At 46.4% G+C, this 27,411-nt stretch overlaps 1 protein-coding gene across 6 annotated transcripts in view; it reads left to right on the plus strand.

The window, feature by feature from the left end:
• The window catches only part of GRIA1 (glutamate ionotropic receptor AMPA type subunit 1), a 468,887-nt gene that overhangs the window by 351,458 nt on the left and 90,018 nt on the right, over positions 1 to 27,411 (plus strand). For all 6 annotated transcript variants that reach the window (XM_063928348.1, XM_063928349.1, XM_063928344.1 and 3 more), the window contains exon 9: positions 23,658 to 23,768. In XM_063928348.1, coding sequence (XP_063784418.1) covers positions 23,658 to 23,768 — 111 coding nt within the window. The remainder of the gene's footprint in view (positions 1 to 23,657; positions 23,769 to 27,411) is intronic.

A 27,411-nucleotide genomic window follows, 5' to 3' on the forward strand; every position in this document is an offset into this window, starting at 1 on the left:
CTCCTTAGGCATTAGGTGGACACAGCTGAACTAGCAGATGAGGAGAAGCCAGTGGTACATGGCAACGAGAGTCCCGGGATTACAGCTACCTGTAAGATTATGGCTACTATATAAATTGGGTGTCCTTAAGGTCTAGTGAGCTGATGTGTAGTATCTTTTCTGACTTTACCCCATCGGTTTATATGAGAAAGAATATACCCCTCATGTGGAGATATATTTTTTATGGATTCATTTATGATTAATAAAATGGATGGATTTTAATATACATCTAGCAAGCTTGAATTTCTTTATACATTGGAATGCTTTTGAAATTGTTTTATAATTTTAAAGGAGAAAAAAAGTGGGACTATAAATTATATTGAAGTGGATTACCTATAGAAAATGATTCCCTATGTTCTAGATCACTTTCAATTGTATACTGCAGTTTAAGTGATTACTCTTGGATTGTGGATATTTTAGTGTGCTATTATATTTTGTGAAACCTGAACAAGCGTATACTTCTCCATCACCCCTTGTCTACCTAATCCTTTATTTCTCATACGTCCTAGAGGATGCTGGGGACTCCAAAAGGACCATGGGGTATAGACGGATCCGCAGGAGCTTGGGCACACTATAAAGACTTAAACTGGGTGTGAACTGGCTCCTCCCTCTATGCCCCTCCTCCAGACCTCAGTTAGACTTTGTGCCCAGGAGTGATGGGTCACACACCAGGGGAGCTCTACTGAGTTTCTCTAAAAGACTTTATGTTAGGTTTATTATTTTCAGGAAGACCTGCTGGCTACAGGCTCCCTGCATCAACTCCTGGTCGACGCAGAGCCCGGTCGCAAAGGATCATACACAGGCAGCTAAGTGAAATTTTATTTCTATACTTTGACCTTATTTGCACTGTATGCACTTGAGGGAGTGTTGTGGTCGGGTAGGCATCCGATAGAATTATCCTACCCAGAGTGGGTAGGCTTGCCTATGTTTATTCTTCCTTATAACATTACAGCAGGCTGCCACGTGACAGCAGATGGTGTGACCGGTAAAATGCGGAGGAGGTCTCCAGGAGTTGCTGGTGGGAGGTATACAGCTGTTTGGTGTGGCCTCTGTTCAGTCAATCTCGGCAGTTTCCGCTGGTAAGTCTGAATTCGTGAGTTAGCCTCTTTCACAACAGTTGGTGACGCATTCTTTTGTGGGATGCAGTCGTTTTAACCGGTTCGATACCGTTCTTTTTTCCATTTCTGTGTAGACAGTGGAAGGTGAAAAGGTAAGTGTTCTGCAGCCTTGTTAGGTTCGCAGAAGTGGACGTAGTTTTCTGTTTCTGTTTCCACTACATACACCACTTGTCGCTGAGTCTATCTGGCTGGTCCCCACTCCGGTGACCACTTATCTACTAATTTTCAGTTAGTCCAGGAATAGACTAGGACCTGTGAGTTATTTATAAAAGCCAAAGGGGAACATTCTGAGTTACGGTTGTTTCCCCTTACTGTTTTTTCTAATAGATCTTGCCTTTCCCCTATGGAAGGGGAGGTAGTACGCGACGCCATACAGAGGTGCGTCACGTTCAGGACATTGTCTGGTTGTCCCTGTGTGAAGGTGCATATCGTTGTTTATCTCTGACTGTTCTTCGGCGCAGGGATTGGCTGTTGTTCCCAACGACGCAGATGTCAGAAGTGGGTTTCAGAGTAGATACTGACCGGTTAAGGTTCGGTGTTTTTCCTGTGGAAAGAGGTATGAGGATCCAGAGTTGGATCGGCTTTGAGGTGACACCTCATCAATAGGTTCCGTTAATAAGACAGATGGGTGCGGCCTAAGAGGCCTTTTTCGGTAAGCAGGTCTAATACCAGAGTGGTTTTCATGGGACCAGTTAGAAATGGGGTCCGGGTCTCACCTGCGCATGCACCGGAATATAATCAAAACGGCCAGGACATCGCTCCTGTGGTGTCTGCTCGGTTCTTTCCTTCTAGAGGAATGAAGGTTAGGGATCCAGGTTTAGATCCTGGTGTCCGTGCATACAGATCTCCGCAGCTGGGGAGCAGTCCTTTGCAAGGGACGTATTTCCAGTGGATGAGGTCAAGTTGGGAAACTTGTCTGCTGAAGCTTTCTTGAATTAAGAGCTATTTTAGACGAACGTATTCTTCGTGTTCTGCCCGTGTTAATTCTGCCAGACGACTTGTCAGCAATGGCGTAAGTAAGCCACTAGGGCGGAACAAGGAGCAAAGCGGCAATGGCAGAAGATGCACAGTTTGCAGTTGAGTGGGAAGTCTGGTAAACGCTATATTAGCAGTCTTCGTTCCGGAGGTAAACGACGGAGAAGTAGATTTCCTCTGCGGACACGATATCCAGCCGGGAAAAATTCTGTCATCATCGAGAAGCTTTCCCAGACGTGACAAGTCTTTGAGGAGTGTCGCAATTGGACATGTTGGCGTCTCGCCTCAACGAGAGGCCTCGAGGAGATTGTTCCAGGTCAAGGGACACTCAAGATATAGCAGTGGACATCCTCGTGACACCGTGAGTGTTTTGAGTCGGTCTAGGTGGCCTCTTTGCTTTCACTTTTCTGAAAGTGGTAAGCGTAAGATGATCGAAGGTTCCGATGATCCTCTTAAATCCGGTCTAGCCAGCGAGGGTTGGCTATCCAGTTTTTCATGGTTTACTCATAGAAAATTACTGCCCTCTTCCTTTACATGAGGTAATGTTACAACAAGATCAGGGTGTGTATCAGGACTTACCGCGGCTGCGTCTGACGGCGGGGCGGTTGAATGTCATATCCTAAGCCGAACGGAAGTTCCCAGTGAAGTCGTTTCTTCAATTCTTCAGGCTAGGAAAGAACTAACGGCACTACGTTTCCACCGTTGTTGGAGTAATTATGTGTCTCGGTGTGTATTCAGGAAGGCTCCTATGGAGGACTTTCAGCTAGGTCGTGCTTATCCATACTTTACAAGCCGATGTGGAGGCAAGCCTAATAAGTTTCTTTACGAAATTTCTCTCTTGGAAAGTGGTCAGGCTATTGACTTTGACGTCCGCAAGGCGGGTGTCGGAAGTGGTGGTTTTGTCTCACAAGAGCCTTGTTTGATCTTTCAGCTGGATAGAGAGGAATTCTGGGGCAGATTTATTAAGCTCGGTGAAGTGATAAAGTGGAAGTTGATAAAGGACCAGCCAGTCAGCTCCTAAGTGTCATTTTTCAAACCCAGCCTGTGACATGGTAGTTAGGATCTGATTGGCTGGTCATTTATCACCTTCCACTTTATCACTTCACCGAGCTTAATAAATCTGCCCCTGAGTACTCGGTTGGTAGTTCTACCAAGAGTGGTTTCTGGGTTTCGCAGAAATCGGCCTATTTTGATGCCGGGGGTTACTTAGGCATTAGCTGGTTCAAATTCTCTTGATCTAGCCAGGGATTTGAGTATGTAGGTCATCAATTTGGCTCAGTTTGGAGAAACAGAGGCCCTGTTTGTCTGGTATGTTCCCAGCTTGGTTTGGGAGACTGCGTTATGCAGTCTGTTACATGCTGAATCTGTGATGCGCTTTGGCATGTTCGTTCTACGGCTGATTTGCCGTCACCGAAGTCGGTGGAGGTTCCTTATTTTGGGAAGATGGGCTTTTCTTGGGCGGATGCCCGAGGAGTCTCGGCGGTTCAACTTTGCCGAGCGGATTCTTGGTCGGGATCAAACGCTTTTGCTATCCTCTACAAGTTTGATACCCTGATTTTTGGGGACCTTATGTTTGCTCATTCGGTGCTGCAGAGTCGTCCGCACTCTCCCGCCCGTTTTGGAGCATTGGTATAAACCCCATGGTCCTTTTGGAGTCCCCAGCATCCTTTAGGACGTATGAGAAAATAGGATTTTAGTACCTACCGGTAAATCCTTTTCTCTTAGTCCGTAGAGGATGCTGGGCGCCCGTCCCAGTGCGTACGGTGTCTGCAGTTATTGCTTTTGGTTACACCCTGGTGGTGTGTCTTCTCTGTCAGGCGGTGGTTACCGTGTTCATGCCATGGCATGCGGGGTCTTAATTTTGCTTCTGTGGACACACGGGTTGTGTTACATATTTTCTCAGCATGTGGCTGTGTTTTGTTCATGCCGTTGGCTGGTATTTTACTGAATGCCACGTTCTACGGTGTGTTTGAGGTGTGAGCTGGTAGGACACTCACCGTGTTTATAACAATAAATTCTTTCCTCAAAATTGTCCATCTCTCCTGGGCACAGTTTTCTAACTGAGGTCTGGAGGAGGGGCATAGAGGGAGGAGCCAGTTCACACCCAGTTTAAGTCTTTATAGTGTGCCCAAGCTCCTGCGGATCCTTCTATACCCCATGGTCCTTTTGGAGTCCCCAGCATCCTCTACGGACTAAGAGAAAAGGATTTACCGGTAGGTACTAAAATCCTATTTTTTCCCCTTCCTTCCGCCTCTATCCCTCTCCCCTCCAACATCTCCTACTCTCTCCCCTCCTCTGTTTCTCCTCCTTCCTTCCGGTCACCCCGGTTTAAGTCACTTCTGCCCCACCATGTTCCTGCTACCCCACCACTCAGCCCAGTTCCCTCCCTCCATTCTCTGTCACTTTACTTCATCTCCACCTGCATCACATTGCACTCCCTCCGTGCCCTCCTCCTGCAGTTTCCCCTCCTAGATTAGAAGCCTGCACCAGCACTATGCCTGCTTCATCTCATCCATCCAAATTAATAGCACCTCAAAGCTACAGCAACCCTGATAATCTCAACTGCATCTCTACCTCAAATTCACACCCCCTAGCCTGTACCCTATGAAATGCCAGATCTGTTTTTAACAAACTGGTCCCCATCCATGACCTTTTCATCACCAACTCCCTGCATCTCCTGGCCATTACAGAAACCTGGATTACCCCATATGACACCACTTATTTTGCTGCTCTCTGCTGAGGGCCTCACATTATCAAGCGCACACCCCCACCCCTGGTTTTCCACAGCGGTGGTGTTGGGATCCTCTTACCCCCTAGCTACTCCTACCAACTCATACCCCCAGAACCGTCCCTTACATTCTCTACATTTGAGGTCCATGCTATACGCATCTTCCAACATGTCCATCTTTGAGTAGCTGTCATTTACTGCCCCCTGCCATGCCCTCCAAATTCCTTGACAACTTTGCTTCCTGGCTTCCTCACTTCCTCCATTCTGACATTCCCTCCATTATCTTAGCCGACTTCAACATCCCAATTGATATCCCCACATAATCCTCAGCCTCTAAATTCCTTAACCCTCATCCGTTCCTCACCCCCTGCACATCCACACTTGACCCTATCCCCTCCCGCCTCCTCCACAACCTCCCTCTCTCTGCCTGCTCCCATCTTGCCTACCTCCTCAATCGCTTCCTCTTATCAGGCACTGTCCCATCTGCCTTCAAGCATGCACTCATCTCCCGTATTCTTAAAAAAAACCTACCCTTGAGCCACACACTCTCTCCAACTATTGACCCATTTCTCTCCTCCCTTTTGACTCCAAACTCCTTAAGCGTATTGTCTATAACCACCTTACTGCCTTTCTTTCCTCCCACTCACTGCTTGACCCATTCCAGTCTGGCTTCCCTCCTCTCTACTCCACTGAAACTGCCCTCACAAAAGTCTGCAATTACCTCCTGCAATAAAAATGCTAGCAGACAGAATGCCGATCCACAGGGACTATACCCACTCGTGGGTGGCCACGACACCCATAGAGTGGCAATAGAAACTGTGGCAAGCTCAGTGAGCCACCGAGTACGCTGAATGGTGTACCCACAAGGGAATTTTTTGCGCTCCCACTCCGTCGGCATTCTGTTGCCAGGATCCCGGGGTTGGTATGCTGACTGCTGGGATCCCGAGCGCTGGTCTCCCATCCCCAACCCGGCACTAATTATAATAAAGGGTAACAGTGCTGCTGAACTTTCTTCAGTCGTTTGTTATAGAGGTTTGGTTTAATTAAGACTAAAGTCCTGCGAACCAGTCAGTTATATTGTGCTACAGCATCAAATGATTTTTAATGGGCAAACATTTATATTGCTGATAATACGTCTTTTGTAACATCTATTCTGTTTAGAGATGAGCAGGTTCGGTTCTCAGAGGACCGAAACAACCCCCCCCCCCCCCCCCCGGAATTCACGTCACGAGCCCGGATCCGAGTCCGGCTCAGGTTTTCCAGCCTGACTCGGAAACCAGAACGAGGCAAAACGTCATCATCCCACTGTCGAATTCTCACGGGGTTTGGATTCCATATAAGGAGCCATGCGTCCCCGCCATTTTCACTCCGGCATTGGGGAGTGTAGAGAGAGGACGTGTCTCCATTCTCAGTGTCCTCAGTGGTAGTGTCTTGTGCTTGCATCTGTCCAGTCACAGTGGTTGTGTCCTGCTGCCATATGTCCAGTGCTGCTGTATAGGTCCAGTCCAGTGGTGCTGTGTTGTGCTGCATCAGTCCAGTGGTGGTGTCTTGGCTGCATCAGTCCAGTCACAGCGGTGGTGTCCTCTGCTGCCATATGTCCAGTGTTGCTGTTTAAGTCCAATCCAGTGATGCTGTGTTGTGCTGCATCAGTCCAGTGGTGGTGTCTTGTGCTGCATCAGTCCAGTCACAGTGGTGGTGTCCTCTGCTGCCATATGTCCAGTGCTGCTGTATAAGCCCGGTCCAGTGGTGCTGTGTTGTGCTGCATCAATCCAGTGGTGGTGTGTTGTGCTGCATCAGTCCAGTCACAGTGGTGGTATCCTCTGCTGCCATATGTCCAGTGCTGCTGTATAAGTCCAGTCCATTGTAGTGGTGCTGCATCAGTCCAGTAGTGGTGTCCCTTAGCTGCTGTATATGTCCAGTGGTACTGCCGTATATGTCCAGTGATACTGCCTTATATGTCCATTGATACTGCCGTATATGTCCAGCGGTACTGCCGTATAAATTCAGTGATCCTTCCGTATAATTCCAGTGCTACTGGCATATAAATCCAGTGATCCTGCCATATAATTCCAGTGATCCTGCCATATAATTCCAGTGGTACTGGCGTATATGTCCAGTGATACTGCCGTATATATGTCCAGTGATACTGCCGTATCTGTCCAGCGGTACTGCCGTATAAATCCAGTGATCCTGCCATATAATTCCAGTGATCCTGCCGTATAATTCCAGTGGTACTGGCATATAAGTCCAGTGACCCTGCCGTATAATTCCAGTGATATTGGCGTATAAGTTAAGTCCATTGATACGGCCGTATAGGTCCAGTGATACTGCCGTATATGTCCATTGATACTGCCGTATATGTCAAGCGGTACTGCCGTATAAATCCAGTGATCCTGCCGTATAATTCCATATAAATCCACATAATTCCGTATAAATCCAGTCCAGAGGTGCTGCCATATAACTTCAGTGGTGCTGTCCTGTGCTGTATATTATTTACTCCAAATAAAGGGGTTATTAATATTTAATCCAAATAATTTTCACAGGGTTTGCCCGGTGTGGTGTAGAGGTACACTATTCTGTACCGCATATAGGGGGTCATTCTGACCCGATCGCACGCTGCAGTTTATCGCAGCGGTGCGATCGGGTCAGAACTGCGCATGCGCCGGCGCCGCAGTGCGCTGGCTCATGCCAGACGGCCGAAGTTTGTCAGACTGCTACGATCGCCTCTGCCTGATTGACAGGAAAAGGCGGTTGCTGGGTGTGGGGGGCGGAACGGCGGCGAATGGGGGCGAACCGCAGTGGCTGCATGACGTCACACGCAGCAGCTGCGGGCAGGGGAGCGACGAGTAGCTCCCAGCCAGCACGCTAAAGCTGCGCTGGCCGGGAGCTACTCCAAAGTGCAAAAGCATCGCCGCTGTGCGATGCTTTTGCACTTCAGCGGGGGGAGCTGGCACTGACATGTGGGGTGGACTAGCCCTGTGCTGGGCATCCCCCTGCATATCAGTGTCAGTGATCATAGCTGTGCTAAATTTAGCACAGCTACGATCAACTCAGAATGACCCCCATTGTTATATAACGCCAGAAAAATAATGGAGAACAAAAATGTGGAGAATAAAATAGGGAAAGATCAAGAACCACTTCCTCCTAGTGCTGAAGCTGCTGCCACTAGTCATGACATAGACGATGAAATCCCATCAACATCGTCTGCCAAGGCCAATGCCCAATGTGATAGTAGAAGGCATGTCAAATCCAAAAAGCCAAAGTTCAGTAAAAAGACCCAAAAAAAGAAATGTAAATGGTCTGAGGAGAAACGTAAACGGCTAAGGCCCTGGCCTATGTTCATGACTAGTGGTTCAGCTTCACATGACGATGGAAGCCCTCATCCTCCCACTAGAAAAATGATAAGAGTTAAGCTGGAAAAAGCACAGAAAAGAACTGTGCGTTCTAAGATGGTATCACAAATCCCCAAGGAGAGTCCAACTGTGTCGGCGGTTGCGATGCCTGACCTTCCTAACAGTGGACGGGAAGAGGTAGCTCCTTCCACCATTTGCACGCCCCCTGCAAGTGCTGGAAGGAGCACCCACAGTCCAGTTTCTGATATTCAAATTGAAGATGTCACTGTTGAAGTACACCAGGATGAGGATATGGGTGTTGCTGGCGCTCAGGAGGAAGTTGACGATGAGGTTATTGATGGTGATGTGGTTTGTTTAAATCAGGCACCGGGGAAGACACCTGTTGTCCATGGGATGAAAAAGCCCATTGTGATGCCTGGGCAAAATACCAAAAAAGCCACCTCTTCAGTGTGGAATTAGTTCTCCACAAATCCGGACAACAGGTGTCAAGCCTCTGTTAATCTGTAATAAGTAGGGGTAAGGATTTTAACCACCTAAGAACATCCTCCCTTATAGGTCACCTGCTGCGTAAGCAGTCCACTGACATCTAAATCCCTTCTTCCTCTTGTACCCAAGCTCCTGCAAGTCACACCACCAACTCCCTCAACGTCAACTTCCTCCTCAGTCAGGAACGTCAGCAGTCCTGCAGGTCATGTCACTGGCAAGACTGAGGAGTCCTCTCCTAACCGGGATTCCTCTGGAGAATTCTTGAGTGGTACGCCTGCTGTTGCTGCCGCTGCTGTTGTTGCTGCTGGGAGTCGATCGTCATTCCAGAGGGGAAGTCGGAAGACCACTTGTACTTCTTCAACTAAGCAATTGACTGCCCAACAGTCCTTTGTGAGGAAGATGAAATATGACAGCAGTCATTCTTTTGCAAAGCTGATAACTGAGGCCTTAACACCTATGTTGGTGTTAGACGTGCGTCTGGTACAGTGGCGTGCGGTGAGGTCAGTGGCTGGTGAGGCACTGTAGCCATAATGTCCACCGTGTTCTGCTGATACCCGCTACCACCCCCAAGCCAATGCCTGCTACCGCTGTTGACGTGCTCCCGGAAAAGTGAGTGTGGTCTCGAAATGAGGGTGTAGACTCACAAGGGGCGTGGTCATTTGTGAAGGAGAGGGTGAGTCCTTGGAAAGGCAAATGGTGACAGGGGAGATCTGGTGATGGGGAGACAGTGAAGCAGGTGAGATGCAGTAGGAGACAGGGAGAGAGTGTCGGAGAAAGGCAGTGGGTGACAGGGAGAGGGTGACAGGTAAAGGGTGATGGAGAGAGGCAGTGGGAGATAGGGAGAGGATGACAGCAGTGGGTGACAGGAAGGTGGTAATACCAGGGAGAGGGTGACAGCAGTGGGTGACATCAGGGAGAGGGTGGTACTAAGGAGAGGGTGATGGAGAGAGGCAGTGGGTGATGGAGAAATGCCAGGGAGACGCTGGCGGTGATGTCATGGAGAGGATGTCAGGGAGAGGGTGACGCCAGTGAGTGGGTGATAGCAGTGGGTCACAGGGAGAGGTTAACATCAGGGTGAGGATGACAGCAGTGAGTGACAGGGAGAGGATGACAGCAGTGGTTGAAAGAGAGAAGGTAACAGCAATGGTTGACAGGGAGTTGACAGCTGTGGGTAATGCTAGGGAGAGGGTGATGCCAGGAAGAAGGTGAGAGGGAGAAGGTGACAGCAGTCAGTGCCAGTTGTGGTTGACAGGGAGATGGTGACACCAAAAAGAGGGTGACAGGAAGAGGGTGACACCAGGGAGAGGGTGACAGGGATAGGGTGACAGGGAGCGGGTGATGGGGAGAGTGTTATGCCAGGGAGCGGGTGACGGGGAGAGGGTTATGCCAGGGAGTGGGTGACAGGGTGAGGGTGATGCCAGGGAGCGGGTGACAGGGAGCTGGTGACAGGGAGCGGATGACAGGGAGCTGGTGACCGGGAGAGGGTGACAGGGTGAGGGTGATGCCAGGGAGCAGGTGACAGGGTGAGGGTGATGCCAGAGAGCAAGTGACAGGGTGAGGGTGATGCCAGGGAGCAGGTGACAGGGAGCGGGTGACCGGGAGAGGGTGATAGGGTGATGCCAGGGAGAGGGTGATGCCAGGGAGAGGGTGACAGGGAGCGGGTGATGGGGAGCGGGTGACGGGGAGAGGGTTATGCCAGGGAGCAGGTGACAGGGAGCTGGTGACCGGGAGAGGGTGATAGGGTGATGACAGGGAGAGGGTGACAAGGTGAGGGTGATGCCAGGGAGCGGATGACAGGGAGAGGCTGACAGGGTGAGGGTGACAGGGAGCGGATGACAGGGAGAGGGTGACAGGGAGAGGGTGACAGGGTGAGGGTGATGCCAGGGAGCGGGTGACAGGGAGCGGATGACAGGGAGAGGCTGACAGGGTGAGGGTGACAGGGAGCGGATGACAGGGAGAGGGTGACAGGGAGAGGGTGACAGGGTGAGGGTGATGACAGGGAGCTGGTGACAGGGAGCAAATGACAGGGAGAGGCTGACAGGGTGAGGGTGACAGGGAGCGGATGACAGGGAGCGGATGACAGTGTGAGGGTGACAGGGAGGGGGTGATAGGAGGGAGATCCACTCTGCTGGAGGTATAACATGCAACAGTACAGCCCTGAGCCCCCCCCCCCCCCCGCCCCCCTTCCTACTGCCCCCGCGGGTAACTGAGGAATTAGCAAACCTGTTGGATGTGGCAGGGCTGCTCATCCTCTCCTGCACTTTGTAGCCCGCTTGCCGTGTATAGGGCTGCGCAGGCTGGTCAGTGCACCGCTGTGTAGCTGGATGGCTGACCGACATGGGTTTTTTCCCTCAAAGGGGCGTGGCGACGGGTCCGTGATTAGGCCACGCCCCCGTATTGGTTCCTGACCGCTGCTCCAACATCTGGCTTGCTCCTGCGGTCACCTCACTCTAGTGGAGCTGTAGGTAACGTACGTGGTGTGGATTGCGGCTCCTCTTTCCCCGCTGGTCGGACTGCTTTAACGTTACTGGAGGAAGGGCGGGGCAGGGGGTAGTGGGCGGCTGCATATGTAAATAAAAATAATAACAAATAAAGTCCTACACGACGGGGGGTGTTACATGCCTTGGTGCTCACCGCCCCCCACGAATCTGCCCAATCATGTCAGTCTTAGTGACAGGGGTGTGCTTACATATGAGCATGAAAGTACACCCCTGTCAAAGAGGCACTTCTAGTAAGTGCCGCTTCAGCTGCTTTTTTTTAATGGGCTTTCACTGCCCAGTGCTTGGCTCCATCCCCCGCTTCCGGCCCTTTCACAGAGACAGCGGGAGGCACCGAGAGCAGTGCCTCCAAAGCACATTTAGCACTGTTTTTTTTAAAGGTAAAAATGATTAAAATAATATCAACGCTAAAGGAGATACTTATAACACAGAATATGTGTCATAAGTTTCTTCTTTGTATTATTTTAATCGTTATTCACAGGGGAGGCAGTGCCTCCCCTGACTGCACGTCCCTGGTCTGGTATCTGCCATTAGTCCAGTGGGACTTAGAGAATTGTTTGAAGTACTGTGTCCCCGGTATCAAATCCCATCTAGATTCCACTTCACTAGGCAGGCGATACCGAGAATGTACAGGGACGTCAGAAAAAGTGTCTTCAGTGTCCTAAAAAATGCAGTTGTACCCACTGTCTACTTAACCACGGACATGTGGACAAGTGGAACAGGGCAGACTAAGGACTATATGACTGTGACAGCCCACTGGGTAGATGTATGGCCTCCCGCAGCAACAACAGCAGCGGCACCAGTAGCAGCATCTCGCAAACGCCAACTCGTTGCTAGGCAGGCTACGCTATGTATCACTGCTTTCCGTAAGAGGCACACTGCTGACAACCTCTTACGGAAACTGTGGGACATAATTTCACAATGGCTTACCCCAATTAGACTCTCCTGGGGATTTGTGATATCGGACAACGCCACCAATATTGTGCGTGCATTACATGTGGGCAAATTCCAGCACGTCCCATGTTTTGCACATACAATTAATTTGGTGGTGCAGAATATTTTGAAAAATGACAGGGGCGTGCAGGAGATGCTTTCGGCATTCAGCCACGAGTTCCGAAAACTGGAGCGCCATCAAACACTCCTGAACCTGCCCTGCCATCACCTGAAGCAAAAGGTGGTAACGAGGTGGAATTCAACACTCTATGGTGGTCATTCCGAGTTGATTGCTAGCTGCTTTCGTTCGCTGTGCAGCGATGAGGCAAAAAAAGGCACTTCTGCGCATGCATATGCGGCGCAATGCGCACGCGCAAAGTAATGTTACAAGGAACGATGTAGTTTCACACAAGGCCTAGCATAGCTTTTCAGTCGCACTGCTGGCCGCAGAGTGATTGACATGAAGTGGGCGTTTCTGGTTGGCAACTGACTGTTTTCAGGGAGTGTTCGTGAAAACGCAGGCGTGACTGGGCGAACGCAGGGCGTGTTTGTGACGTCAAAACAGGAACTGAACAGTCTGAAGTCATCGCAAGCGCTGAGTAGGTATTGAGCTACTCTAAAACTGCACAAAAAAATTATGCCGCCGCTCTGCGATCCTTTCATTCGCACTTCTGCTAAGCTAAAATACACTCCCAGTGGGAGGCGGCATAGCGTTTGCACGGCTGCTAAAAACTGCTAGCGAGCGATCAACTCGGAATGACCACCTATATGCTTCAGAGGATGGAGGAGCAGCCATTCAAGCCTATACAGCCACCTACAATATAGGCAAAGGAGGAAGAATGCACCTGACTCAAGCGCAGTGGAGAATGATTTCCGTCTTGTGCAAGGTTCTCCAACCCTTCGAACTTGCCACACGTGAAGTCAGTTCAGACACTGCCAGCTTGAGTCAGGTCATTCCCCTCATCAGGCTTTTGCAGAAGCAGCTGGAGAAATTGAAGAAGGAGCTAAGACGGAGCGATTCCACAAAGTATGTGGGACTTGTGGATGGAGCCCTTCATTCGCTTTGCCAGGATTCAAGGGTGGTCAATCTGCTGAAATCAGAGCACTACATTTTGGCCACCGTGCTCGATCCTAGGTTTAAAGCCTACGTTGTATCTCTCCGGCAGACACAAGTCTGCAGAGGTTCAAAGACCTGCTGGTCGGAAAATTGTCAACTCAAGCAGAACGTGACCCGTCAACAGCTCCTTCTTCATTTTCTCCCGCAACTGGGGCTGCGTGGAAAAGGATAAGATTTCCTAGCCCACCTGCTGGCGGTGATGTAGGGCAGTCAGGAGCGAGTGCTGACATCTGGTCCGGACTGAAGGACCTGCCAAGGATTACTGACATGTCTACTGTCACTGCATATGATTCTGTCACCATTGAAAGAATGGTGGACGATTATATGAGTGACAGCATCCAAGTAGGCATGTCAGACAGTCCGTACGTATACTGGCAGGAAAAAGAGGCAATATGGATGCCCTTGCAGAAACTGGCTTTATTTTACCTAAGTTGTCCCCCCTCCAGTGTATACTCCAAAAGAGTGTTTAGTGCAGCCGGTATCCTTGTCAGCGATCGGCGTAAGAGGTTATTTCCACAAAATGTGGAGAAGATGATGTTCATCAAAATTAATTAAAAATTCCTCCGGGAAGACCTTGACCAGCAATTGCCTCCAGAAAGTACACAGGAACCTGTGATTGTGGATTCCAGTGGGGACAAATTAATACTCTGTGAGGAGGAGGATGTACACAGTGAAAGGGGTGAGGAATCGGAGGATGAGGTCGACATCTTGCCTCTGTAGAGCCAGTTTGTGCAAGGAGAGATTGATTGCTTCTTTTTTGGTAGGGGCCCAAACAAAGCAGTCATTTCAGCCACAGTCGTGTGGCAGACCCTGTCGCTGAAATGATTGGTTTGTTAAAGTGTGCATGTCCTGTTTATACAACATAAGGGTGGGTGGGAGGGCCTAAGGACAATTCCATCTTGTACCTCTTTTTCTTCTTTGCATCATGTTCTGTTTGTTGCCACTCCTAGATGGGCCAGGTGTTTGTGCCGCACACTTGTGTCGCTTAGCTTAGTCATACAGCTACCTCATTGCACCTCTTTTACTTCTTTGCATGATGTGCTTTTTGGGGCCTAGTTTTTTTTAAGTGCCATCCATTCTGCCATTGCACTGCCACTCCTAGATGGGCCAGGTGTTTGTGCCGCACACTTGCGTCGCTTAGCTTAGTCATACAGCCACCTCAGTGATTCCTCCCGGTCCTGAGCCCACTGGACGGCCTGTGGATACCCAGCGCCATTTTGATTCCTGGGACTGTGAGCTCCGGAGACCTCCCAGCTCTCCCCGCTGGTCCCTTCCGCCTCCACTCCCGCTGCTGCCTATGTGCAGCTGTTCCTCATCCTCCTGCTCACCTCTCTGGTGGGGAAGGACTGGCGCCGGGTCCCGCTATGCTCAGCGTAGCTGCCGGGTCACGGAGCTGGCGACCGCCATCTTGCGCACTCAGCTGCACACTCCAGCAGCCCCCCTGGCTGTCTCTCCTATCTCTCCTACCCACCGCTGCTGCTGAGATAACTGCGGGGGGCTCTCCACAGCCTGGGGAAGTTGGCTCCGGACCCTGTCACCGTATATGCTGCTGCTGGATTACAGTGACACTGTGCCTGCCTGCACTGCCTGTCCTTGTGCATAACTCTGGGGCTGGCTACTGTGATATCTCCTGCTACATTTGCCACAGGGAAATTCCTCTGGTGTCTGGTGGGCTCCTGCAGCTGAGTAGGATATCTGTGGACATTACCCACCTGTATCTGGGTGAGTCTTGGCATACTTCTGTTATTATTGCTCAACTTTTGTGATGAGATACTGCCTGGTTTAATGTATCTGTGATCGGGCTCTACACTTCTGATTGCACGGCACTCTCCTGAATTCCCCCCACTTAGCCCTTGGGGTGGCTATTGCTCTGGACATTTCCCTGAATCCTACTACTCAGTACATTCTGCCAGCTTCTACTGCTGATTCTGTCGGACCTGCTGTTGCCCACTGTGGGCCTGTCTGAGATGATTTCGGATTTACCATTACCTTACTACTTCACTCTTCTCCACCCCAGATGGTGCATAGACATCGCACTTCTGCTGCGGCACGCCTGGCAAAATTTGCCCGTAAGGACAGTACTCCGGCTTCTTCTGCATCTTCATCCCCCCTGCACACGGCTTCTTCTCCTCCTTCGCCTGCTATGGCTGGGTCCTCGGAGATCACCATGTCGCAGCTCCTCCAAGCCATTTCTGACTCCGAGAAACGCCTCGCTGACAAAGCTGCCGAGGTACATGTTGACATATCTTTTATCCGACAGGATATGCAGAAACTCCGGGACAGGATTTGGGAGACGGAGAACCGCATTTCCACCTTAGAGGATTCCTCCACTCCTCTTCCTAACCGCTTAACCTCCCTGGAATCCCAAATGTCTGCGTGCAAACTTAAACTGACTGATATTGAGGGGTCGTTTATGTAGAAACAACGTCCGTTTTGTGGGGCTTCCTGAGAAAGTAGAGGGCTCAGACCCTGAACGCTTCCTTGAGACCTGGCTGCTAACAACATTTGGTAAAGACTCCTTTACTCCGCAATTTGCCGTCGAGAGGGCCCATAGAGTTCCTACCCGTCCTCTTCCTCCGGGTGCGCAACCCAGGACTTTTATTGCCAAACTTTTGCATTATAAGGACAGGGATGCGATTCTGCGTCTGGCTCGATTGAAGGGCCCCTTGGAGCATGGTGGTCAAAGAGTGGCAGAGGTGCAAAAATACAGATCGCAGTTTACTCAGGTGAAACAGCGATTGCATGATCTCCAGCTACAATATTCAATGTTGTTTCCTGCTTGGCTGTGAGTGATCGCTGGAATCCGCACTCATTTCTTCGATACTCCTCAGGCTGCCTCGGAATGGATTGATCGGCAACCGGCACCCCAAGCTGCCGGTTTTCTCGCTTAGATATGGCCTCTCTCTCTTGCCGGCTGCTCCCTTCTGTGTCAACCATTGAGTATTTGGCCCGGAGAATCTCGGACCATTCTCCGATTCTTTTATCTCTAAATTTGGATGCCCCTAAGGGTATGACTTTTTGGAAATTTAACCCTTTCTGGTTGTCACAGCTGGGTACTGCTTCCGAATTACTAGAGCTTTGGGAAGAATTCTTTCTTAACAATCCAATTGCTAATTGGGCCCCGCGGATATGGAATTCCTTTAAGGCATTTTTACATGGCTCATTGATCTCTAGGGTAGCCCAATTAAAAGTTTTCAATAAAAGGTCTGAGAGCTGGAGAGAAGGAGTGTGGAGGTTAAACAGATTTACTTGAGGAGTGGTTTATCTGCTGATAGAGTGGAATGGTTAATAGTCCATAAACAATGGACTGATTTACTCCTTGATAATTCCAAAAGGCATTTGTTTTTTCGTGCCCATGATTTTTATATACAGGGTGACTGGTCAGGGAAGTTTCTAGTCTATTTAGCCAGAGCGGAGTCGTTCCCCACCACTGTGCATAGTTTACGGAAGACTGACGGAGCTATCTGTATGGGTACCCCCTTATAGCGTCCACTTTTTATGATCATTTTCGTAGAGGTACACAGGTCCAGAGTACAGTACTCTGACTCCATATTATCTGCATACTTAGATACAATTGTGTTACCAGTTATGGTGGTCATTCCGAGTTGATCGCAGCCAGCAACTTTTTGCTGCTGCTGCGATCAACTAGCCCATGCCTATGGGGGAGTGTATTTTAGCTTAGCAGGGCTGAGATTGCTTGTGCAGCCCTGCTAAGTAAAAAAAAATGAACACAAAACAAGACCAGCCCTATACCTACTTACCCTGTGCGATGGATCCAGCGATGATGGGCTCGGCTTTGACGTTACTCCTCCGCCCTCCGTTCTCCTGGGCACACCTGCGTTTTACTCACCACTCCCCGAAAACGGCTCTAAATGGTCCGGATCCGCCCTGCACCGCCCTCTTCCTGTCAATCTTCTTTGCGGTCCGTCCTGCAACCGCTTTCTTCTTAAGCCGCGACGTAACCCGGTGACCCCTGTCACCGGGCAACGTCGCGCAAGCGCACTGCAGCCACCGTGCATGCGCATTCCGCACCCGTTCGCACTGCAGGGATAAACCGATGCGTGCGAACGGGTCGGAATGACCCCCTATATGTCGAGACTCCAAACAATCTCTGGAGGTTCCCATAACGCTGGAAGAAGTGGAAAATGCAATTTCAATCTTTCCCAATAATAAAACCCCGGGAGTGGACGGCCTCCCCATTGAACAATATAAGACACAAATAGATTTTTATGCTCCCAAACTTCTTTTGATATTTAACTCTTTATTAGAGGTGGGTACTCTCCCTTCTTCCATGGTGGAAGCCCTAGTAGTTTTAATTCCGAAGCCTGGTAAGGATCCTCTCTTTCCTGACTCGTACCATCCCATCTCCTTGCTATCCACTGATATAAAAATTCTGGCAAAACTGCTGGCACTCCGCCTTAATACTGTGGTGCTTGAACTGGTACACTCGGACCAGACCGGCTTTATGCCAGGTAGATGTACTGCTCTCAATTTGCGACGTCTGTTCACTTATTTACAGTTGGCTGGTGAGGAGATGGACCATGCGGTTGTGGTATCTTTAGACGCTGCGCATGCTTTTGACTCGGTGGAATGGGTGTACCTCTGGGAGGTAATGATTAGATTTGGGATAGGCCCCAACTTTCTAGCATGGGTCAAACTGCTATACTCTTGCCCCGGCAGCCAGAATTACTGTTAATGGATTCACCACTGATTGCTTTCTATTAAGAAAGGGGACTAGACAGGGTTGCCCACTGTCCCCCCTACTTTTTTGCTCTTGTTATAGAGCCTTTAGCATGTGCTATTAGAGCCTCTACTGATATTAAGGGGTTTCAGGTTGTTGGTCAGGAAGAAAAAATTGGCCTATATGCTGACGACATGATTTTATACCTATCAGATATGTCATGTTCTTTACCTGCTCTTCTTGCCCTGGTACAGGAATTTGGTTTCTACTCGGGTGTGTACATTAACTGGGACAAATTAGTGGTGTTTCCATTACTTCCTTCTACTTTACAGCCCCCGACATACGATCTCCCTTTATGGTGGTGCACTCAGTTTAAATATCTTGGAATACAAGTGTCTCATTCTTCTACTGACTATATTACGTTAAACTTAACTCCTCAGATTGATAATTTACGAACAAAGGCTTGAATTTGGCAGAGGCTTCCCTTGTCAGTTACGGGTCGTGTAAACCTCATAAAAATGATTATCCAACCAAAATTTGTGTACATTCTCCAGAATGCCCCGGTATATATTCCACTTTCTCACTTTAGAATAATTTCACGCCATTTTGCTTCCTTTGTTTGGGGCTCTAAATGAGCTCGCATTGCCGTTAAAACACTGTGTAGATCTCGGAGTGAGGGTGGCAACTGGGTGAGTAGGTAACACCTGGGGATTACGACAAAGGACAGAAAAAGGATTGTCTCTTCCAATGAGTCTCACAATTTAAATATTCTTGCGAGATGATAGTACTCAGTTATTACTGTTTACGGCTGTTGTAATCATATGCCGCCCGGGTATATTTCCAATGAGTCTCACAATTTAAATATTCCAGCGAGACGGTTGGCAGTAATTTGATAGAAACCCTCCATATATATTGTAATGTTAAAGAAACATCTTGTTTCATTTATTGTCAGTTAATTCATTCAATCATAATGCAACAGAGTTTCTAATCTAAAGCATGTCAGTCATTGCTGTCTGCAGCAGTTGTAAGCCGCCCAAATTGTAATGGTCCCTATGTGCTCTCTATATTAGCAATTATTGTATGATTAAATTCTAGCACACTTGACCATTAAACGTTGGTAATTCCTGCATAATAGTACCCTAACAGTGACAGTATTCTATATCATATATTCCTATTATACGAGCATGTTAGGCACAGTGATCAGTGAGCGGGCTTTGCGGCCCCGCTCTGAAACGCCGACGTGCACGTTTCGCAAATGCTTTAACGAGGCAAAAAGCATAACAAGTACCAAGAACAGTTGATAATCTAATTATTTAATACTAATAAATAAATGCGTACAAAGTCAGCGACTTTCATTCAGAATAAAATTGAGTGAAGCAATTGTTACAGCACAGTGAATCAGCTTTTATTTAATAAAAAAATTTCAAGCACAAAATTTAATCACTCCAGTGCACAATTTATTTACACATTTTTTTTCACCTATATGTTTCTCAATTGCTAGGCAATTTTTTATTCATTAAATATTAATAAAAGTTACATTTTAAATATAAAAAAAATTTCTCTTTCAAAGTGCGCCAACGAAGAGACAATCCTTTTTCTGTCCTTTGTCGTTCTCCACTGTTATTGTCTATGGCAGCACCCCCTATGGATTTAAGCAGAATTGTGTATACATTAATACAATTTGGGGATTTCCTTAACGAATAAACTTACAAATTTTGTCTGGTGCAGAAGACATCCTTCTCCCCCATTTTCCCATATGTACTGTTTAACACCTGGGGATTACCCAGCTGGGTGAGTGGGTAACACCTGGGGATTATGGAAACCTCCTTGTGGCTCTTCTGGAAAAAGCGAGACTACAGTTTTCCCCATTGCAATTCCTATTGGCGCGTGTTTCACACACATATCTTTCCCCTTTGTTACGACAGGCTTTGAAAGTTTGGGACGCAGTTGACAAATTGTTCAAGCACCCTACTATTGACCCATGTTCCTTTTTGTGGTACAACTTAGACTTTTCTGAAACTAGTAAACTGGAGGGTAGCACGGGCTGGATTTTCTTTGGGGTTTCCGCAATTGGCCAACTCTATCAGGATGGAGTTCTTTATTCCTTTGATTATCTAGCCTCCACTTATGACATCCCTAGGAGTTACTTTTTCCATTACTTACAATTACGTCATGCTCTAAATGCACAGTGGGGGGGTTCTGCTCCGCAACTCTCTGAATCTTCTGTTCATGAACTGGTTCGGAACATGCCCTGTCGTAGAACTGTCTCTGTTTTATAACGCTCTCTCCTCTCTCGGGAACTGATGGGCTAGGGATACTCCGTACAAAGTGGGTGGTAGATTTGGGTCCCCTGGATGATGAGAACTGGGAATATATTCTTGGCTACCCGAGGGTTGCTACGGCTTGTGCTAGATTCCAGCAGATTCAGTTATATATCTTGCACAGGGTCTATTGGACCCCTACTAGACTATTTCAAATCGGAGGTTCGGCATCAGATACTTGTCCTAAATGCTCGGCTCCGGCTGCTGGTTTCTGGCATCTGCTGTGGCTCTGCCCTCAGGTGGCAACATTTTGGGAGGAAGTGGTGAAAAGTATTCACAATACAGGTATTCAGATTTCCCTTTTGAATTCGCGTATATGTATTTTTGGGTTAGAAATAGAATTGGAGGATTCTCTTTCGCCATACCTTCAAGTATATATAAATAACCTTTTTACTTTGGCTCGTGTCTGCATAGCCCGCACGTGGATGGGTGGGGAACCACCTTTCCTGGCGGCCTGGGTTGCACTGGTTAATACTACACTATCGCATGAACGATTTATGTATACCAAGCGTAAATGTCTTGGGAAATATGACAAGATTTGGGGGCTTTGGCAGATTTCTTGCTATTTTTTTGAACCCCCAGCCTGATATGTATTGTATACATCTGGATTGGTTGGCCGGCTCTTTGCCTCTCTCGGACCCACCACTATGTACCTCCTTACTTCTCCATTATTATTTCTGCTAGGTGGAGTTGCTCTCTATACTCTTTGAGCATTTATTTGTTTTCCCTAAACTTACTCCAAGTAATTGAAACTGACTCTTCTTCTGTAAGATATGTTATTTTGCTAATTTAAGTTGACTCCACGACATGCGCTTACTGTATGCCTATGTACATATTGCTATATTCTTATTATTTATTTATTTATTTATATATTTATTTTTTATTGGAAATGCATTTGTTCTCTGAGCTAATGTTATTATGTTATGTGTATTGTTCTTTTATGTTTGTATTTAATTGAAAACTCAATAAAATATGCTTGATTTAAAAAAAAAAACACGAAAAGTGCCCGCCGCACATCTCTAATTATGTTGCCATGCTGTTTTTAGATGTTAGTCTGAGCTTGGCCACACATAATTTATATGATATAATAATGGTCTGTGGGGTTGGGGCTGGGAGACCGGCACTGGGGATCCACACAGCAGGCTCCGTGGCTCACTGCGCTCGCCACAGGTTCTATTCCCACTCTATGGGTGCCGTGGACACCCACGAGTGGGAATAGTCCCTGTCAGTCGGCTTTCCGACTGTCGGGCTGGTAAGCAGGTGAGATCCCGGCATTGGCATGGTGACTGCCGGGATCCCGAGCGCCGGTCACATGACCGGATACCGGGCCAATGGGATGGGCCATTCTTCCCATGAGAAACCCATTGTTATTTATGAAAATGCTCTTGGCAGAGCAACTCCTATAAAAGCTCATCCTGGTGAAAATGAAAGTGATAACTTTTCAAACTCAGCTATTGCCAGTGAAAAGGAAACCTATAGGCTACAATGGCTAACGCCATAATCAGATGGCATTAACTATCAGGGCCTATCTCCAAAAAGCTTTATTCCTTGCAGTTCACCGCTCCCACAGAAAATGATGGGGACAACAGAACCGAGCAGTAATTTGATTGAAGTATTGAGATGTGTGACATCAACTGCTTTAATCTATTGTTAAATGGACCTGATACTAATATTTGCCTTAAACAACAAACTTGATAAATAGGGTCAAAAGTAAGACAGTTTTTAGTAAAAATAAGGGACTCACCTCAAATCCTGGCCTCTAGTTTTCCCCCCACCGAATGCTTCAGCCGCTGCTGTAGTAGTTTATTGCAGGAAGCAGTGCAGTCCGACACTGGTCAGTCTGGGAACAAGGATGGGGAGACAGCAAGGGAAGAAGGCGTGTTCTCTCCCATCTGCCTCTGTCTGTCACCACAGTAATAATTATAGATTGTAGGAATGACCACAGATGACTGGTGTCACCCTATGCTTCTTCCAATAATCGGTTGTTGAAGTACACATCATTGTACCGGTGTAACGGATAGGATTTTCTCATGTAACATATATGGGATCACTACATAAATAATTAACTATACAATTTGACTTTAAATAGTCTTTGGGCATTTCCGTAAACTTGTTGTGGACACTCTGAAAATCAACTCCTTTTTCCATTATAAAGTACACACGTATAGACGTCATCCGGTTTTTATAGTCATAAAATGTTGACAAAGAGTCATTTGGTCAGCCACAAATGGGCGACTATGGCTTACTTGTTGCAAGTAAAAGACCATGGCCCAGATTTATCAAGCCTTGGAGAGTGATAGATTGCACAGTGATAAAGTACCAACCAACCAGCTCCTAACGGTCATGTTACAGGCTGTGTTTGAAAAATAACAGGAGCTGATTGGTTGGTACTTTATCACCGTGCTATTTATCACTATCCAAGGCCTGATAAATCTGGGCCATATTTTGTAGATACATTTTGCAGTATGTGCTAAATAAATTATCAAGATTTCAACATTTTAGTGGTCCCTGCTATCTGGAGTTACTGCCTGATGCCATACTGTCCTGTCCCTCTTCCTTACTCCATGTTTTTGAAGGAATCCTAGGGTCATTTTCAGTGTGGTGAACCCTTTTTTCATTTTGATTAATTAATTAATTTATTTAGCTTAGAAATTTTTAGTGCAATATCAACTTTTTTTGAAAACAACTGTTTCCTAGACAAATATCCAATTTATCCTCTTGACTATTTCCATGCACCATATCTTTCCGAATAAAGAGGGGCTATCAATCCGCACCAGGTAGTAATTCAGCAATTAGAAAGAGTATATAGACAGATCTAGTTATTAACAAGATAACCTATGTCATAATGTTGGATTCCCTTACCTGTGCACAAGCAGGTTTACCTTTATGTATCAGTTGTCCAAGGTCATTACTGATGTAGGCTTTTAACTTGACACCTGCTGTAATACATAAAAACAATCTGTAACAAATATTAAATCAAGAAAAATGAGCTTCATTTGAACTTGATAGACTGAAGTCTTATTAAACCTTAATAACATTTTAAATGAGCATAGTGCAGCTACAAGATTATTTGTGCACAGGAGATCTTACTCATTTTACTGGTCATTAAATGAGAGTCTGAAACTGCCTCTCATTTACTGGCGGTATTAAATCCTCTTGTGAAATACACCCACACACAATATGCTATATCCCTAAACATTTCTAAAGCAACAGAGGAAGCACTGAATCATTACACAATACTATAAATCTATGGTATCGATTTCCATTCTTACCTTTATGGGAAATACAGACTAACTTGGAAGTAAGTAGAGTGCATCAGTCTTAGAGAATTCAGTAACATGTTTAATGGCCTAGAACACAATGAAGAGAGATGTTCATTGACAATACATTTTCTTTTCTAATTAACAGATTGCTACTTGGAATGAAGATGATAAACTTATCCCATTAGCTACTGATGCCCAAGCAGGGAATGAATCCATAGGGGTACAAAACCGAACGTACATCGTTACCACTATATTGGTATGTATATTGATGTGTAATACTAATTATGTTCAAATGTTTACCACTTACCATTGGAGTACATTTTCTTCCCCTATTGGGAAAACACACAATTGGGACTTGAACTAATATTCATGATAATGCAACCTTTTACTTTGGGAATGACCTCATGAACGTGTTGGGTCTCAGATATCCTGGCCATATAGGGCCTCAGTGTATCTGTCCACTGACTTCAGGTGACAGGTCACTTTAAAACAGACCTGACCCTAGGGTTTGATTTTACTAACTTGATATCCATTTACTTACTGTCATCCCCATAGACCTCATCAGCAACACTGAACTGAGGGATTTAGGTGGGTTAAACAGAGTGGTTGTTCTTATATGAGGTGTACAAATATAAATGTACACTGATGATGTAGAAATACAGATGTAACAAGGGCATTACCAAACTTGATTAATTTATGGAGTGCAATGGTCACTAGTATAATTATTCCAAGCATAAGTCCTAAAGATTTTCAGCTGTTGAGGAAGGCCAGGGTGACTAACAAAGGGTAGCTCCTGGTTCTTATGTTTTTGTGAAATGAAAACAGCATACAGCAGGTTTTCCCAAACTCGGTCCTCAAGATCACCTCTAAAATCAGGACCACTCTCACCACAGATGCTACCAAAATCCCTTATCCACATATTCATCATCTTCTTAACTACTGTAATCTCCTCATCTCTGGCTTCCCACTTATTGGTATTCCCCACTTCAATCTATTGTGAACACTGTACTCATCTAACTTTTGGTGGAATCCAGTTCAAACTTCTGATCCTCAATTACAAAGCACTTAGAGGTCCATATACTAAGCCTTGGAGAGACATAACATTGATTGAGAGGGTACCAACCAACCAGCTCCTAACTGTCATTTTTCAAACACAGCCTGTAACATAGCAGTTAGGAGCTGATTGGTTGGTACTTTATCTCCATCCGTTTTATCTCTCTCCAAGGCTTAGTAAATAGACCTCTTAAATCAGTCTTCTCCCTCCTACATCTCCAACTTTATTACTGTCCACACTTCCTTCCATTTTGACACTCTTCCTTCAGTTTCTGCCTCCACTCCACCATAGATACCACCTCTCATGCTCACCTCCAAGATTTCTCCCGTTCTATACCCCTCCTCTGGAACTTTCTCCCTCACCATGTCAGACTTTTAACAAGTCTTGACAGCTTCAAATGTTCATTCAAAACTCCTTTTATTAAAGCCCACCATCCCCCCTCCTAAATCTACACTCTTCTCTCCTCCTTTGTGTTTCACTTTTCCCAGTTTACTCACCAACTGTTCACTCCTCCTCTTAGTACTGTATGTAAGTTCACACGGGCAGTGCCCTCCTTGCTCATGTTCCTCCTCAGCACCAGTGCTCCTTGTGTCTTGACTTCTAGTTCATTTCAGCAACTCTGACTTTGCTTGCCCTTCATCTGGTAATGGCTCATTATAGCGGAGATGTATCAAGCCTCGTGGAGAGATAAACTGGAGAAGTTGCCCAAACAAACCCTTCAGCTTCTGTAATTTGTCTAGCACAGTCTTTGAAATGACTGAGTGCTGAATTGACTTTCCCTCACATTAACTCACATCTACTTTTTGTAAAAATATAGTACAGTAGTTTGTTGGTTTATTGCTCTGTGTTTTTCCAATATATACGTGCTCTGTAAATTGGTGACACTATATATATATATATATATATATATATATATAAAAATAATAATAATAATTATAATATACCCTATACACGTTGCTGCAGAAACTTTATGGTCCCTTAAAATTATTGTTAGTAATAATAGTAAAAATAGATGAGATCAGTGTCAGCAGGCTGTGTAGAACCCCATTACTTTGTATACACCAGCCCCTCCCCCACCAGTCACCCCTGAATAGTTACTTTTGTTGTTGTTAATATTTTAAAAATGTCCATTATTATTGGTTCCTTATATCACTTTCAAGGGTATAATGAGCCAGCAAAAAAGCCCTATTACCAGTGATATTTTGCCTGATTAATGCAGCTTAAATGCAGTTTATTTAACAAATATTGTGTTGTTAAATGTATTTCTGCAACCCCTATTCTGTTCTCTACATCTTAGCTTGGTATCATTCAAAAAAAAAAAAAAAAAAAAAAAAATGCTTTTTCGTTTGTAAAGGATTGAAAATATTTTTAACTTTTTTATAATAATTTAAATCTCCTTATAATTTTTATTTTATTTAAGTGGAAAGCCTGAACCCATTTTTTTAAAATTGTAATGTGCACGAATAAGCCCAGAACATCTCAGTTTCTGTCTCAGGAATGAAGAGTGAAAGTCAGAATGGAAAATTCCACCGAAGTACCGGGTTCTGAGTGGGCGATCACAAATGATCTAGCAGAAGCGAGCGTTGATGTGCCTATAATGTTGCAATATGTAGCAGCTGGCTTAGGTTACACGTTTTGGGTGGAAGCCAAATGATGGGAATTAATTTACAAATACATATTTCCTTGATGCTAAAGTATCAGTGGCAAGTGCCTACTTCAATCAGATTTAGTAATCTTTAACTAGATATATATATATATATATATATATATATATACAGATGTGTCCACATACATCTTTGCTATATCCCGCCATGTATGGCACAGTTTTGCATGCCATAGACTCAGAGATTTAGCCATGCCTTGTGATTTTTCTTAATTTGCTTCTTTAATATGTTACTTTATACATATTCTATTATGGCAAACAACATTTTTTAAATTCATCCACTCGCTACTCGTGAAAAACTGCTTAGCTGTGTTTTGCATGTTGGGCCAAATTTGTAAAAAAGCAAAGATGTAAGTGGACACGTGTATATATATTTATTTGTCATGTTCACAAAATACAAATATAGTTCTATTGTTCCCGCATTGTGTACAATTAATTGTGTAAATTCGTCATACGTCAAGTTGTATACATCCTGTGGCCAGACTGCACATAGGGGGTCATTCCGAGTTGATCGGTTGCTGCCGATTTTCGCAGTGCAGCGATCAGGTAAAAAAATGGCAAAACTGTGCATGCGTATGCATCGCACTCGCAATGCGCAGGCACGTTGTACGGGTACAAAGAGGATCGGTGCCGGGCGATGGATTTTACGAAGAATCCAATCGCATAGCCGATCGCAAGGAGATTGACAGGAAGAAGGCGTTTATGGGTGTCAACTGACCGTTTTCTGTAAGTGGTTGGAAAAATGCAGGCGTGTCCAAGCGTCTGCAGGGCGGGTGTGTGACGTCAATTCCAGGGCCGGACAGGCTGAAGTGATCGCAAGGGCTGAGTAAGTCCAGACCTACTCTGAAACTGCACAAAATGTTTTTGCAGAGCTCGGCTGCAAAGGCAATTGCACACTTGCTATCACTGACCTGGTTTGGAAGTGTTGTGGACTCGGGGTTTCTTCCAGTGACCGGGAAGAGGAACCACTACTGGGTCGCAGAAGAGAAGGCCAGATGTAGGTCTTCCTCATGCAGGATTCGGACGGTAGGCAGAAGGTACGGGTGGGCGCTTGAAGGACTCCTGAAAGACAAGACTTGTAAAGGTGCTGATGAATTGGTGGAGAGTACCAAAAGCTCGCTGTGAGCGGTGTTGTGGTGCTAGAGGCACTGAGGTGCTAGAGGCACTGAAATGCAAGAGGTA

This window comes from Pseudophryne corroboree, chromosome 6 (assembly GCF_028390025.1).
Source record: "Pseudophryne corroboree isolate aPseCor3 chromosome 6, aPseCor3.hap2, whole genome shotgun sequence".
Lineage (NCBI taxonomy): Eukaryota > Metazoa > Chordata > Amphibia > Anura > Myobatrachidae > Pseudophryne > Pseudophryne corroboree.